Source organism: Euprymna scolopes, chromosome 26, assembly GCF_053919585.1.
Source record: "Euprymna scolopes isolate OS-2025 chromosome 26, ASM5391958v1, whole genome shotgun sequence".
Taxonomy (NCBI): Eukaryota; Metazoa; Mollusca; class Cephalopoda; order Sepiida; family Sepiolidae; genus Euprymna; species Euprymna scolopes.
The window spans coordinates 70244895-70262595 of record NC_136507.1 but is presented as its reverse complement, the minus strand read 5'-3'; the positions used below and the strand labels follow the sequence as shown (position 1 = coordinate 70262595).

Sequence of the window (17701 nt, the reverse complement as noted above, 5' to 3'; positions counted from 1 at the left end):
TTGTGTGAACTGCTTTGCTCCTTTACATAATTTGTAAATTTTTACCTTACATATATAGCCTCTTGATTGATAAAATATATCACATGTACCCAGTGTCCTACTTATAGGAGATTCAATATTTTTGCTTTCTAAATAAAATAAAATTTTCCTTTCAACTTGTGTATTCTAACCTATTTTTAATCATTACACAAAATTTCAACCCAATAGTAAAAAAGTTGGTTTTATCTAGAATTCAACATCATTAAAGAATATTTTTGTGATGTATGTACCCACCAAGGAACGAAAATGCCATATTCCAAAAATTATGTAAATTGATCAAGCAGTTTTTATTTTTATAAAGAAAAACATTTTTAAACAAGTAATTAATGTGAAATCGTTAGCATTACAAGATTGATCATGCAAGTTTGAATTATTGTGCAGTTAACTGTCATCCCTTTTTTTTTTTTCAAGAAGGTGATGTGAGACGGTTCTTTTTTGTTTACTCATAAAATTTGATTTTTTTAAAAAATTTTAGTTAAAAATAGAACTGCTTGATCAATTTACCTGATTTTTGTAATATGACATTTTTGTTTAATGATGGGTATGTACAATGTCAAGATTTGTTTTGTAGTTTTTTTTTTTTTAATTAAGTTGAATTCCAGACTTGAATAAAAAAAATGAGATACCTTGGGACTTAATGGGTTAATTTAAATTCTTTCTGTCAGAGACAATTATCTGGAGATAAAGATAATATCTTATATTTTATCATCCTGGATCTCACACACCAAAATATCCAATGAAACTTGAGACTTTGATAGAACACAATTCGGAAGTCTTATATCTCAAAAAAGCAAATGTTAGAGAAACAAATCTTTTACAACAACTTATGTTCTTTTCATTTTTCTTTATCTCTATATATTCATCTTTAACAATATATATTACATAAAATTTGCTCAAAATTCTTGGCAAAAAAAAAAAATATCTACAACTGAATGATCAGATAATTCCGACTTCGTAAAGCAGTTCATTGTTTAGGAATCTTTCAAATGTAAACCTTGATAAATCAATTGTTTCAAATTCGCCATCGATAATGTACTCCATGAGTGCTCGACCAATCGCCGGTGCATGCTGGAATCCATGTCCACTAAGACCATTGGCGAAGAAAAAATTACGTAAGTAGGGATGGTTTCCAATAACGAGATTCTGATCTGCATAGTTGTAATCATAAAAACCTGACCAAGCACTCATCATCTAAAAAAATAAAAGAAAATACATTAAACTTGGTTATTATTAGAATAAACAGAAAAAATAATTAATAATAGTAGCAGAAATAGCGAATCTCTGTCTCATTTGATTGGTTTTTGACAAAGTGCAGAAATGTATCTACAATTTGATTTTTTTTTTTTTTACGCAAGAGTCACCACTTATCAAAGCCCAAGAGGGAACAATATCGTAGTAATCGTTAGTAGTGGAAATTTGGTAGATTGGATTACTTAAGGGGATGGCTCATCAAGAATTTGTTTACGTTGGACTTGAAGACAACCATATTGTTATTGTTGCAATATTTTTGCACTGTAATATGGTATGATCCTGCACAGTCGGGAGGTTCTATTTATAAACGATGCTGCTAGGAACTGACGAATCGAATTAATTCATGTTCTGCTACCAACCAATCAGAAACCAGAATTGCTCCATAAATATCAAATCTTTCTGTAGCAACTTCGCATATGTTTTCTTTGTGTCAACACGGGAAGAATCTTTTGCTCTGTGGATTCCAACTCGAGAACTGTCTACTGCGAACCAGTCACCCCCAAGACTTGTGTAGAACAACTAACCATCAGAAACTGTTCTAAAACTAAACATGGCTTGCACTTCTAGAATAGTGGAAATTGGAAATTTGATAAATTGAATTACTTAAGGGGATGGCTCATCAAGAATTTGTTTACATTGGACTTCAAGACAACCATATTGTTATCAGTTGGAAAGCAGGAAAACGGAACAGAGTTTCACAGGCGTACAGTTCTTAGAAAGAAGTTTTGTTCATGGAATCTACGTTCAGGTTTAGTTAGACACATATAAAGAATGGGGCAGATTATCGATAATGGTTTCAGCTAGACGAGTGTTTTTCGTGAAAGTTAGGACAAGGGGGGTCCATAGATTAGAGCTCAGACGAACACTTGCCATGAAAATAACGATAAAGCATAGACAGGTTTGCAACGTCTCTTCTGTGGGAAAGAGGTTGCAGGGAAGAGAAAAGGGCATCCCCCACTAGGCTACGAAGATTGGTTGTTGATAAAATACAAACATGTATTTAATTTAATTGGTTACTGATAAGGCGTAGAAATGTATCTGAAATTTGATTGGTCCTTGATAAAGTGCAGAAACGTAATCTGTAATTTGATTGGTTTTTGACAAAGTGCAGAAATGTAGTTATAACTTGATTGGCTCTCACCCTTTTTTCTCTGCACCATCTCTCTCACATACATAAAAATACTATTATTGCTCTTTCTGCAATAATCATGCTCTTGTAAAGTCAGTTCTCTCTATCGTTCTAAACACTTTTTCACACCTGAAACTATTTTCTATCTCTACAAATCTACAATCAGACCATGTATGGAGTACAGTTGTCATATTTGGGCCAGTAAATCTCTGTTCTATTTGAGGGTTCTTGATAAGGTGCACAAACGTGTCTATAATTTGACTGGCAACACCCTTTCTTCTTCTCTGCAATCTCTCTCATAGATGTGATATTGTTAGTCTCGGTCTTTTTTTTTAATACTATTAAGGCATGTGTTCTTCAGAATTGTCTGATCTATTCCCTGCTTCCTTTGTTCCAGCTGGTTTGGTTCATTGAGCAAATAGTCTCTATCAATTTAATGTTTTGATATTTTGTTGTAATCAAAGTGGCACTGTGCCTTGTCTGGGGTGAAAATTGTAATTAAAAAAAAATAATTTCCTATTCCAGTAGTTTATTTCCCAGAACTGCAGACTTGTGGATTTCCCTTTCTGTTGTTTTCCTCCTACATATAACCTTATTGTTTTCAAAACTAAGGCCAATAGGTATCTCCTGTCTTTGTGATAATCATATTTCATTCGTGTTAACTCCTTACAGTTTAAAAATATTTTTGGATCGTTTGAGAAAAGACAAAATCATTGGTTGTCTTGTAAGCTCGCATAGAAGAGAAGATCTTGATGATGTCAATATTCAGACAAAATACTCATGCACAGTTGGATCCACACATTCGGAGTCCATGAAACAATAAACTTGAATATTAAGGGCAACATAGATACTCATTCAATGCCATTTTTAAAAAAACTATTTCAGTCTTTCTTGCAATGTTTCTTCTTCATAAACCTGAAATATCCAATTATTAAATTATTTATTGGCATTTTCATGAGTGGCATTCTTTGGTGGCAGTCATCCTGTATTATTATTAACACTAATACTGCATTAGTATGACCGTTTTTCTTTATTTTAGGAAGGGAGAGTATGAAAATAGCTCCAGACAAGATATGAAGCCACTTGATGTGATAAACATAGAATTAAGATTTTGTTTTTCTACTCTACAGCCCCCTTTCTTTTGAATTCAATTCTTCTTCATGTCGTATAGGTGGTGACAACATGGTAATGTCAAAGTAACCTGACTAGCAAGGATCCAGTGAAAATTTAGGAGTCAGCATTAAGATCTGTTATCCTCTGGTATTTTATGCCTTATGGCAAGAAAGGACATGTCAGATGTGGAACTGCAACTTCATGGTGTGAGGATAACTATATTGCACATGGTGCATTGTGCAATTGCCATTCTTTTTGAAGTTTTAGGGAACCTTCCCTGACTTTGTATGCAACTACTGAGCCATTCTGCAGGCAAAACGAATAGTGATAAAGAACAAGATAATCTTGAGAAACAATCCTTGTGGACTCTCTGTAGAAGTTCGGTTCAGTCAACCAACATATATAAAAGAGTTTGAAAGCATATTACAGCTCTAACCAACAGTTTTGCAACACTTGTAAAAGCATAGTTTCAGATATTTTTTGGATATGGCAAGTGAGTAAAACCATTACTAATCAATAAAAAAGATGCATTAATAGCATTACTTTTCCTATTGTTATACCATAAAATAATATTTTATTTCGTTTAGTCCATAGTTCTTTCTTTTTTCTTTTTGTTGTCCAATATTTTTTTTATCTTTAATGTTTTTTTTTTTACTTCCCTCTTTCTTTTTCTTTTTTCTTTCTTTTGTGCATTTTTCTTTTCTTTCTTTTTATTTTCTTTTATTCCCTTTCCTTTCTATCTTTCTTTTTTTTCTTATTATGCTTTTCTTTTCTTTCTTTTTTCTTTTCTTTCTTTTAATTTCTTTCTCTTTTTTTCTCCCTTAATCTTTTTGTTTTTATAAACTAATACAATGGAAAAAATAATTTAGTAAAAAACAAAATGACCATTTTGACACCAATAATATGAACTTAACTCAGTGAACAATGGTCATTCCACACCATAAAAGTAAAAACGCTGTCAGTATTTTATTTTCTAATTTCAATTATCATATATATGTGCAAGGATCATTGTACTGCTGAAAAACGTTCCGCAATCGTAGCTTTGCACAAAGCTGACCTTAGTTGTTGCTGCCAAATTGCCAAACAAGATAAGGTTCGTGCATCACCAGTCAATAGAATAGTCCAGAAATGGAAGAAAAAGTTGAACCTAGAATGTTAACGTAAACGTAAATGTAAAAAAACCTAACATACGACTGCAGCCAAAATTGAACTCACTACATGAGTTGTAATTCAAATCTTGTGTGTAGCTGAATACTTGATGCTTTGCCAGGGATATCAGGGGTATTTTTTTATCATCATGCCATTACTAGATGGATTGCCTACCATGGCTTAAGAGAGGCCCATCTACAGAATACTAACTGGTCATCCAAAAAGTAGTCAACAATTATCGAAAGGATGGACTGTTGGAAGCCTCAAATCCCACAGTATTCTTGCAAGAAAGCCACTTTTGACACAAAAAAATATTCAAAATTTCCATCAGATTCATAAAGGATATAGTATGAAAAACTGCAAAAAAATGATTTTCTCCGATGAACCACATTTTAGCTGCTTCGCCAATAGTGGGTCAGAAAAAGATTCCATCCCAATCGTAAAGTGTCCTCAGTCAATCATCCAGATTTTGTGCATATTTGGGGGTGTTTCTCCTTTCATGGTGTTGGAGATTTCACCCCAAAGTACATTAATGAACACTGGATGGTATTTGAATATGCTAAAAAAATTACCTACTATCATTTATGGAAAAGCACTATCCAATGCCAAAACGAATAAAACTCACACTGACAAATAAAGGAAGACACAAAAAGTATTTGATTCATAAAAATCTAAATGTAACTAATTTTTTTCACTTGAAAATGGTTTTAATTATTATTTTAATAGGGTAGAACAAAAATAATTGTGGTTCGAATTTTTTATGGAGTTGCAAAACTTTTGGTCAAAGCTGTGACCAGTTTCTCTGTAGATGAATTTATCAAGACTCTCTGAAATGAGGATGCGTCCAGTTAGAAGTCAGCACTGACCAAATATTCAAAGAGGTGAGCCAGTCTTCATCTGTGCCTAAACCTAAATGTAGATTCCATGAATAAAGCTTCTTTCTTAGAACTGCACGCCTGCGGAACTCTCTTCCGTTTGCTTGCTTCCCAGCTGACTTCAAGTCCAACGTAAACAAATTCTTGATGAACCGTCCCTCTAAGTAATCCAATTTACAAAATTCCCACTACTTACAATTACTACACTATAATCCCACCGACTACTGTACTCCCATTAATCCTTATCCTCGAGTGGCCTCTGGGCCTTGATAAGTGGGGACTCCTATGTAAAAAATATTCTCAAGGTATCCAACACGTTTCTCCCCTCTCTTGAGAACAGTTTTTAATAATCAATAAAAAGCTGTGGACAATGAGGAATAACTATTATGTAAATATGACTAAACCCCTTAAATAAAAGCTGACAGGTCATCACCCAGAATAAAAAGGAACCCTTAACTCTTGAAAAGTATAGGTGCAAAATTGTCTTAGCACGCTAATGTCACTATTGATACGTTAAAGGACAACAAGTATGGAGAGTTACCAATGTAATGACTAGGGCTGTGACAACAGCATATTTTTTTCATTGTTTTGACTCTCGAGTATATATCCAACAAAGACACAGTTAATCAACCGAGAACCACATCACTCTATATAAAAGCATATAAGATATCAACGGATCTACACTCGAGAGTCAAAACAATGAAAAGAATATGCTGTTGTCTTAGCCCTAGTAATGACCAAAACAAGAAACACAAAGAGACTAAAATCTTAGAAGAGCTCTGTAGCCAAAAAGAAATTATTATTATTATTATTATTATTCTCACTAAGAGTAGTCACACAGCCCATCATCAAAAATTTCTCTTCAGGTAGTGTTTTCCATGTTAGAAGTGTTGATTGAATTTGAATTTTAAATTGAAATCTATATATATATAAAAGTGAACATGTCTGTGTGTGTGTGTGTACATTTCCCTACGCAATAACTCTGTCAATTTTTAGTCTACAGACTTGAAATTTGATATACAGGGTACTGAGGTTTGGGAAAATCGATGTGATCCGTTTTTGGCCAGAAATTTGGCTGTTAAGGGGTCAAAGTTCAACGATTTGACCTTTAAGAACTCTACCAAACTCCTCCGACAATTTTGGGTCTACACATTTGAAATTTTAGATATAGGTTCCTTGGACATGGATCTAACTTAATAACTTGATTTGAGTCCAAATCAATAAATGTTAAGGGGTCATAATAGGGGTCAAAGTTAAAAAAAAATTGACTTCTGCGGTCTCTTCCAAATTACTCAGACAATTTCTGGTCTAAATATTTGAAATTTTACATAAAGGGTATTCAGAGATAGGGCAAGCTTTTTCATCAGTTTGGGCCGAAAATTTTTAGTTACCAATATATAAATGTATGTATGTATGTCTGTTTGCATGTCTGCCTTCAATTTTCAATAGAGGCGACGGATTTTACCAAGATCAGTATCGTTTTAAAGTTCAACCTTTCATACGACAAATATCAAAAAATTGGCTAAAAACATTAATATCTTTCCCTTCAACTAGGCACTTTTCTACAGGGGGGGGGGGCACATTTTTCGCCGATATTTTTTAAAGTTATCCTCTCCTTTAGATTGTCTAGCCTTAATTTTAAAAAAATGTCGCTTCCAGTTTGGCGGTGGTCGTAACAGCATAAACGTTAGGTTTTACCCCGTTCTTTTCCTCCTTTGTGGTACGGGTTCGAGCCTGCCTTCCTACTACCACTTTTTTTTTTTTTGCTCAACATACACATCCAAACATCCGGGCAACGCCGGACTGAAATGCTAGTAAATATGAAATACGTTTGAAAGCCGAATTACAACACAATATTCATAGCTCAAAGTCACTTTAGTTTTAACCTTTCACATTCATCTGTTGGAAGCTCACATGATAATGATACTGGAAAGATAAATAACAGCTAAGACTGCAGCACTAAACATTCTGGTTTCGATTCTAGCAAATGGTACTGAAGTCATATTTTTTATAACTTGAAATCATTATTATATATTGAAAATTAGCTTCATAATAATAAGAAATTTGCATGAATTGAAATATAATATTTATGCATATTTTACGCCTGAGCACTGCCGGGCAGTCTGCTAGTATAATGTAAAAGAAGCATCATCAACGTCATAATCAGTTTAACATTCATATATGATGATGATGATGATTTTATAATAATTCCATTTTTTACATGTTTTTATTTATATCTGTTACTTTTACATCTTTTACCATATACAGGGTGCCCACAAAGTCTGGCTACATTATGTAGCCAGACTTTGTGGAAGCATCCTGTAGATTATGTAGCCAGACTTTGTGGGCACCCTGTATATATATATATATATATATATATATATATATATTTTTTTTTTTTTTTTTTAATTCATCCAGCCTTGACAGACGTGTTTTTAAATATTCTCTCCAGTGCTTTTCTTTTAATGATTTGGAATTCATTCCATTTGCGCTTTTTTCCAAGGAACTCTGCCTTTTGGATTATTTTGACCATTTGGAATTTACCCATTGGATTGAAATTTTAAATTCGACTGTTTTGGATTTGACCATTTTTGGATTTTTACCCTTCACCGGACTATCCATTCATGTGAAATCTTTTTATCATTTTTCTTTTGCCTCCTGTTCCCCTTACCTCACCCTTTTTTCTTTAATCAAGTAAGATCTGTGACTTACTTGTAGTTTCATTAAATACTTTTATATGCAAAATCCTATCCTGCATTTTTGCTAATTCCTGCCCTCTGATGAGAAGGAGAGTATTTCTTCGAAACTCCGCGGATTAAGGACTATCCACTTATCTTGTGTTTCCTTTTTTAAAATTAAATATGTTTTTAACTCTTTTTCAAGATGTCTTTTAACATGTTTTATTAATCATTTGTTCATATATATATATATATATATATATATATATAAAAGGTGCCCACAAAATATGTAAATAAGGTAAAGCATGTAAATAAAAAGATGAAAAACAGCGGACGGATAAAATCAAAGTAATATTTACCTTTAATGATTCAAACTTTGGAATTCTGTGTGCCATCAACGGCCAAACTTTGTTTTGAAAATAGTCGTAATCAACTTCTAAATTGTCTATCGATGGCTCCTCTTCCTGGGAAATAAAAAAAAGAAAGAAAACAACAAAATGTTTTATTTTTTTAAAATTCTGTCACCAATATCAAATTTATTTTGTGTCGTATCGTATCAACTCATTTTGGTTTATTTAAATGCTGTTGTCTACAATTAAGTCGGTATGATCTATTATATACAGCATAATCATGTTGTCATACCAGTTCTTGTTAGATCCCCTAAGTTAAGCAACATTGAACCTGGTCAATAACAGATGAGTGACCACTTGGGAATACCAGGTGTTGTATATGGGAAGATGTCGACATCTCCCTGTAAAAACTGCAATAAAATTTTAGGCACTATCTGTAGGAGGATGTTGACAAGAACTGCAATAACCTAAAGTCTCTTCTGACTGGGGATATGCAAGCAACTTGGGACTGCTTGTGAATTTGATATTCCCATAAAACTTCCTTCTTTGGAGGAAGCTGGTTCAACTCACCTAGGGTGAATGTTGCTTTAGTATGATCAACTGAACACAAGTACAATTGCAAGTTAATTAATTGGAGACAATATTCGTCCCCAATTAATGCGTCATTCAACAGAACTGGTGCCAAAGTAAATTTTAACTTAAATCGGTAACAAATTCTTCATAATAATAATTCATACAACTCTAGAATTATAATTATATAATGATACTAACGAGGAGTACCTGGCGTTGCCCGGGTGTTTGGAGGTGTGTGTGTGGAAACTCTGGGGGTGGGGGTGGGGGTTAAAACACGTTTTGGTAGGTAAGTATGAGGATCGAACCCGAACTGTTGAGGCAAAGTTGTAAATTAAAGTGTGAAAAAAAAAAAAACGTGCGATGCTAACGATTGCCCCACCGCGAGATGCTAACGGAAACATGTTTGAATTTATTTAATTACTTGGATTTGGCAGGTGCCCATTTTAATGAGTTAATGAGGTCAAGTTTGACTGCGGGATAGTATTTCATTTACTGCGGAACGCTTTTATTTTTATTTTCCCAAGATGTTATAGGAAAAAGACTAACCCACATGCGGCGAGCGACAAATGTTGAATATTTATCCTCCCGAAATCGAGCAAATTAAATAGATAGGCGAGCTTCGTTGTTAACTCTGAGATATTACGATTTATATGTGATATAAAAAGTTTTAAAAAGTTGTGAACTGACCGACCGCTTCTCTGAAAAAAGCCTTTTATAGACATACAGAAAAAGTGAACACACATACAAACATACATACATTTTCGCTTTTAGTGGTACTTGTGCCCCGGCCAATGCTAGGTGGACTTGCTGGTATATTCTGATGCGTGACAATATTGTTGGATTGAAAAGGGAAAAGAAGCCTAAAAATTTATTAAAATAACAAGGAATGCAAAGATAATTATTTGTCGAAATGGAGATATTCAAATAACAGGTGTGGGTCAGTAAACAGTGTGATAGACAACACTGTCAAAAGGTATTTTCTAGAATCTGGGAACACAAACATCTTTCCGATTTGAAAAAGACGAAAGAGAAAGAAAGGTAATTGATTTAGAGTTTCTGTATGCAAAGAGGAGAAGTGAGCTACAGAAATTATCAATATAAACAAAAGAATCCATGTTGCCCTGAGATAGCCGCCGGGACTTGGGGTTGCTGTCTCCAACTAAAATCGTCCAGAAATTAAGGACCAAAAAGCCAATCCAGAAACACTCTCAATAGAAAGTACATTATAAAGGAAAAGAGAAAAAAAAGGGGGGGGGTACAATTACGGACTTTGAAATATGCAGGTCCATAAATGTGCAACTGTTTTATAATAAACTCCCAATTTTTCTTCTTTCTCAAGTTGGCTGATAAATAAACGAGAGCGTATACTGGTGGGATGGAGGAGAATTTTAAAAAAAATTAGTTACTAATGAGTCAACACTTATTAAGGCTAAAAGCCACTTGAAGATAAGGGTTAGTAAGATTATCAGCTGAATGATGAAGAATATTAAGAGAAGATTGAAAATGATGAATGGGATGAACAAAAACTGATTAGTTATTAGGACGGTTTACAACAAGTACTTCTTCACATTGATTTTGAAGGCGACCATGTTGTAGACAATATGGAAGCAGTCCCATGGCAACATATTCTGCAGATGGGAAGCTTTTGGAAGGAAATGCTGCTTTTGGAAATTTCATTTGATGTTAGACATGTGTAGGAAGAAAGGAAAGGTCTTTGTAGTGGTAGTAGGAAGACAAGTTCTCGCTGTATATCTCATACAAGGAGAGAACCAGAAATTAAACTCGGTCAAACAATTTTCCTGAAAATAACAATAGAGTAGAGAAAGACTAGTAACATCTCTTCTGTGTGAACACATTGTAGAGAATAGAAGCGGTCATCCCCACTAGATTTCAAGGTTGATTTTGAACTCCGTCTTACACAAGAAAGAGTGCTTTGAGCAGTACCCATCCTGAATGTGGAAGCAGTATTTCATCTTAGGATATATCTGACTCTTATATGGAGAAATCCATCCAGAATTGTAACCAAGCGCGAACAAGCATACGGTGGCTGTATGCAAATGCCAAGCTGTGTGTGAAGTGGAGTCATGACAAGGAAAAAAAGAAGACTATAAAAAGAATGTGTGCACACAGACCAATGAACACATTAGAAAAGATAATCATCTTAGAGACGTGAGTGACGTCACAGCCATATTGAGAAGTCATGTGTAGTGGGAGAATGAGAAATAAAGGTATTTTCTTAAAACTTGAAAGAGGAGTTGAAGTTCTTTCCTATTCTTTGTCTCCTTTGCGACCGAGTCTACAATGTGCTGAGTCTTGGGGTGTTTATATGTTAAAGTGTGTGCAAATGTATGTAATATTACTGAATGTCCATTTCTAGGGAGCTGGATATAGTGAAATTCAGGAAACAAAAAATAAAATCTAAAAAAAAAAAATAATACCTACTGACTTTTTGTGTCAGTTTCAACTCAAAGCAATGATATCTACTTAATTGGCATGTCAGAAGTACTTAAATATTACTGCATTATTTAAAAAACAACACAAGTTTTCAATCTTTATCGTAGAAAAGCCTTATTTCTTTGAGAACACGTGACATAATAACAAGGGAAGTAACTCAGTTGTGCTAAAACCAAGGCAAAAGCACACAATTTATTAAAATAACAAGTGAAGCATGCATGGTCCCCCATGAGTGCACAGTGAACGAGGCATAAAAAAAAAATGACTAAGTTCAGCATTGTCCACCCCCCTCCCTCACCCATTTAGCCCCAAAAGTCCCCAGGGGATGTCAACTCAAATCCTGGTGAAAATGAACGAATGGTGCAGTTTTAAGTCTTAACATATGTGAATCTGAGTTCTGCACCATGCAAAAAAAAAAAAAGAAATTACTAAGTCCATCATTTGTGGGTTTTTTTTTCGGCAACTATCGTGATAGATTGGATATAATTCTATTTTAAATCTGGAGTGAAATTCAATCCTACGAGATTATCAAAAAAAAGAGAAACATTCATTTTGACTGAACATTTGTAGTAAAAAGGAGGCTAGCTTGATTTAAGACTTATTAATAGTAAGATCAAAAGAAAGAGATTCAGTAAAATATCGATCACAAAAACTTCATTATAAACCCTTTGTAGTGAAAACACCTTTTCGAGGGGGGGGGGAGAGAGAAAATATTTGCCTCTTTAGATCAGAAAATGTCAGTGATAGGTTACCTGAAAAAAAAAAAATAAATGACAGTCTTTACCTCGGTGGGAGACATCCCACAAATAAAGTGGTTACCAATTCCTTCACGCCTGAAGTAGAATCCAGATGGGTCAATAAGAAGAGGAGATTCGATGCCAGGACCCTTCGGACAATGAAACACATAAACATAACGTTTTCTGGAAAAAAGAAACAAAAAATATTAAGACAGTAGACATGGTTACATTAAAGAGTGTACTTTGGATTGGAATTTTTACAACAATTTAGAGAACACAGAGACAAGCTATTTCCTATCAAAAATATTAGGTGGAGAAGAAAGTTCTTGAGGAATTTTGAATTTTGAATTATAATACCTTTACTGTGTATATTATTTTAAAGAGCGTTTTTCACCCTATCTAATCATTTAAATTACAATCGTTTTAAAACAATTATGTCTTCTTTTCTGAACGTTGACTACAAGATGACAAAAAAAAAAAAAGGAAATTTGCCTAATTTTCTTATTTCAATTCAAACTAGATCGAAAAGCTGCTGAAACAGCTAGCAATATCAATGAAGCAGACCACTACTAAATGCACAGCACAATGGTAGTTTAAGAAATTTCATGACGAGAGTCTTGAAGATGATGAGTGCAGTGGTCGGCCATCGAATGTTGACAACAATCAATTAAGAGCCTTAGTCGAAGCCAATCCACAGTCAAGACAACTGTTCGAGAACTTGCTTCTGACTTAGACATAGCATATACGATGATTTCTAACCACTTGGGAGAGATTGGAAAGACAAAAGAACTTGATAAATGGGTGCCTCACAAATTGAACGACAACAAAAGAAACGCCATTATGAAGTGTCATCTTCCCTTCTTTTATGCAACAAGAACAACCTGTTTCTCGACCAGGTTGTGACTTATGATGAAAAGTGGGTTCTTTATGACAATTGGCAATGCTCAGCTCAGTGGTTAGACGTCAATGAAGCTCCACAACAATTCCCAAAGCCAGAGTTGCACCAAAAGAAGGTCATGCTGACTGTTAGGTGGTCTACAACCAGTCTCATCCATTACAGTTTTTCGAATGCAAGCGAAATCATTACAGCAAAAAAGTTCTGTTAACAAATTGATGAAATGCATCAGAAACTTCGACAACAACACCCAGCATTAGTAAACAGAAAAAAAACAATTCTCCTCCACAACAATGCCCGATCTTACATTGTTAAACTCACCCTGCAGAAGTTGAACAAATTGGGCTACGAAACTGTCTCATCCGCCATACTCGCCAGACCTCTCACCTACCGACTACCACTTTTTCAAGCATCTCGACAACTTTCTGTGTGGGAAATACTTCAAAACCCAAGTGATATCAAAAACGCCTTCAGCGACTTCATTGTCACCAGAACGCAAGATTTTTAAATTACTGGCATAAATACACTTGTTTTGTGTTGGCAAACGTATGTTGATTCTGATAGTGCTTATTTCGATCAATAAGTTTTTGTTTGAGCCGAGATATGGTTATCTGAATGTAAACGTTAAAAACTGCAAGAACTTTCTTGTCAACCTGATAGAATAAAACCATGATAACTGGCATGACTAATAACACCTACGCGAGACCTAGAACAAATACATTAAGGACATTGCAAAGACTGCGGCAAATAATGTTCCAGCCATGTGCATCTACTACTCATCTCTCTCTTTTAGATAAGGTCCAAAAAAGCGTCTCATATCTAATAGGTCCCGCATTATCAATCAAACTCAAAGCCCTGTCCCATCACTACAATGTTGCATCCCTGTGCCTATTTTACAAGTATTTTAACGGAATGTGCTCTTGTAAACTCATAGCATGTACCCCTTCGATGTATATATACCCACCCCCGACAAACTTATCTAGCAGCAAAATCCCACACCTTTACTGTAGTAGTCCCTAGATGCCAGAAAGCCTTTTACTCTAACAACTTCTTCCCTCAGACTGCTAGATTTTAGAATTCCTTCTCTGTTTCCGGCTTCTCTGACTGTATTAACATGTAGAAGTTTAAATTTTTTTATTTTTTTTACTCATTTTCATCCCAAACTATGAATATCACCACTTAGACGTAAAGGGCTACAATTTGGGATCATGTTTGTAGAGGACTATGCAAGGAGATGAGCAAGATGTTGGTTTACATTACATTTAAACTTCTGTGTCAGTACTGTTAGGGAAACGGGTAACAGGGAGGGAATTACAAAGTCTAGCAGTCCAAGGGCAGACGCTATTAGAGTAAAAGGCTTTCCAGCATCTAGGGACCTCTCCAGTGAAAGGGTGGGTTTTTAGTTGCTAAACGAGATGTGTACATCAAGGAGGTACAAGTGCTATGAGATCATCAGAGCACATTCCATTAAAATACTTATAAAACAGGCACAGGGATGAAAACCTGTGGTGATGGGACAGGGGTTGGAGTTTGGTTGATAGTGCAGGACCTATTAGATTGGAGACTTTATTTTGGACTATGTCCAAGAGGGAGAGATCAATGGTAGATGCACCAACCCAGATGTGGCAAACAATACTGCATACAGGGGTGAATGGTGGCTTTGTAGAAATATAGGATACTCTCAGGTGTGAGTAATTTTCTAGCACGGTAGAGAGAGCCCATCTTCTTTACAGCAGCCTTGGCAATATCTTCAATGTATTTGTGAGCAGACATCACACCCATCTCCAAATATGATCCTAAATAGTAGTCCTTTACATCCATCTGCCTTGTTTGGGGTGAACAAGAATAAAAAAAATAAAAATTTCATCTGTTACATGACTTGATTTTACAGTTAAGATCAAAATGAAAAATAATTGAGTTTTATATATAGTAGCAGGTATACATTGTGAGACTTGAGTTATAGTACACCATCTCATGTGTCAACATTTATAAAACACACATAGATTGCTCAGTGTGTCTGGTTCCTTGTCCCTTATGTGGACTGGCCAAAAGGTAAACCTAATCACTGATCCCTTAGCAATCATGTGGGATGGTAACTCGATGATTAACAATACGAACTAGCTACCTGGATATGCCAGCTTTGAGTCCAGTTTCACAAAAACACTTTCACTTAGAATATTAGCAACCTTCACGTGAGCCTTCCTGTAAGTACCCAATGTCTTTCTGAAAATAATTCTAACTAAAAAGATATCAGAGATACCAATGCCAATAAAAGAATCATTTGGTTCATACAAACTAATAAATAAAATGACGGATCATGTGAGCCGAACTATACATAAACTTAAATGTTTATAGTTTCCACCTTTTTTTCCATATTCACTATTGTGGTTAACCTTAATGGTTGACGTTAATGGTTGATTGCCTTATGACATGAACATCAGATAGCTGTCGCAAGCCCTTCCTTCTATGGCTGAAGAACAAACAATCGCACAAGGAATTTATTAGCAGCTCCATTGCAACTTTTTACACTTCTCTAATCTTCTATTTTTGACATTCTTTATTACTTGCGAAAGTGAAATTTCTCAATTAATATACATGGTTGTTGTTCCTTTTGTTTTGAAAGCTGTTGTTCCAATTCAGCTTTCAGTTGCTTATCTTCGAATACCATTTCCTTTTTCCTTTTGTATTCAGGTTGGTGTAAAAATAATGTCGTTTTTTGACATTCAACTTCAAAAGACCATAACTCCTTTCATAATAAACTTTATTAATCAAAATAAGAACCATTAGAATCGACACATTTTTTGTCAATGATAAACAAGTTTATTTCTCCCATTAGAATATAAATCTGTAGTTCTTGAAGCTATGAATTCATTGAAGGCTGATTTGGCATCATCTCGGCTTTTGAAGCATTTTTTGAGCAGGAAGTTGTCAAGATGCTTGAAAAAGTGATAATCGGTGGTTGAGAGGTCTGGTGAATATGGCGGATGAGACAGAGTCTCGTAGGCCAATTTGATCAGCTTCTGCAGAGTCAGTTGAGCAACATGTAGGCAAGCATTGTCGTAGAGGAGAATTGGTCTCTTCATATTAACCAATCTCGGAGACATACGTTGGAGCTTCTGGTGCATTTCATCAATTTGCCAGCAGAAATTCTCCGCCGTAATCATTTTGCCCAGATTCAAGAAGCTGTGATGGACGAGACTGGCTGCAACCATCAAACAGTCACGATAACCTTTTCTTGGTGCAATTTCGGCTTTGGAAAGTGTTGTGGAACTTCTCCAGCATCCAACCACCATACCGAACGTTGCTGGTTATCGTAGAGGATCCACTTCTCATCACACAGAACAATCTGCTCAAGAAGTGGGTCATTTTTGTTGCGCAGAAGGAGCGTAGAAGACACCTCAAAACAACAATTTTTTTGATACAGCACCCATTTATTCAACTTTTTGGGCTTCTTTATTTGCTTTAAATGGCGAATGACTGTTGAGTGGTTGACCTCGAGTTCAACAGCAACTTCTCGTGTGGTTTTGCAAGGATCGGCTTCAATTAAGGCTTTCAAATGTTCGTTATCAACTACAGTTGGCTGGCCGCATCTTCAAGGCTCTCATCACCATTGCGAAATTTCTTGAACCACCATTGTGCCACATGTTTGTTAGTGGTTCCTGAGCCAAATGCATCATTGATATCACGAGCTGTCACAGCAGCTTTTCGGCCTAGTTCGAACTGGAACAAGAAAATTGTGCATATTTGAGTTTTGTCCATGCTGTTGAAAAGCTTGCATAAAAATGAATGAAGAGATTGAAAATGGTAACGAATAACACAGTTGGATAGAGCGAAAAACATGCTTCAAAATGATATATAACATGGCTATATAAATCAATGAAATAATTCAGAAATCATATATAAAAGTAACATATGTGAGAAAACGATATTGTTTTTGCACCAACCTAATAGAAGAACTCAACTTTCTTTCGAGGATAAAATTCTCCACATATTTGTGAATAATTAAGAGATCTTCTTTCCGTGGTATTTTTAATATAAAACCAAACAAATCTTTTTGCATTGTCCTTCAACAATACTATTATCGTATTCAAAGTGTGTGTGAAAGTAATTCCCTTTTATTAAGTGATCGTAATTTATTACTGAAATACTGAAGTACATAAGATAAAGTACATGTGTGAATTTGTTATGTTTCTAAAGGACCTGTGACGTAATGGATAAAGTACTAAGTAAAATGAACAGTGTATGAGTTATGATGTGCATGTGTATATGTGACACCATGTGCTACCCTACTGATAGTCTGCCAACCCCAACCATTGTGTACCGTGGATTTCTCCTGCGTCTTCTAATCTTCTTATGGTTGTATCATCATAGTTTTTCATACGGGCGGCTGTCGAGGAGGGTACACACAAGCTCACAAGTAGAAAAAAATAAAACACAAGAAAAACGCAGACGCTGATG

At 35.1% G+C, this 17701-nt stretch overlaps 1 protein-coding gene across 1 annotated transcript in view; it reads right to left on the bottom strand.

Annotated features, from left to right (window-relative positions):
• Window positions 1–434: 434 nt before the first annotated feature.
• Window positions 435–17701, bottom strand: part of LOC145248147 (FAD-dependent oxidoreductase domain-containing protein 1-like) — a 53329-nt gene continuing 36062 nt past the window's right edge. The window contains exons 7-9 of the mRNA XM_080109968.1: window positions 12396–12531; window positions 8594–8698; window positions 435–1230 (exon numbers count right to left, since the gene is read on the bottom strand). Coding sequence (XP_079966094.1) covers window positions 976–1230; window positions 8594–8698; window positions 12396–12531 — 496 coding nt within the window. The 3' untranslated portion in view covers window positions 435–975. The remainder of the gene's footprint in view (window positions 1231–8593; window positions 8699–12395; window positions 12532–17701) is intronic.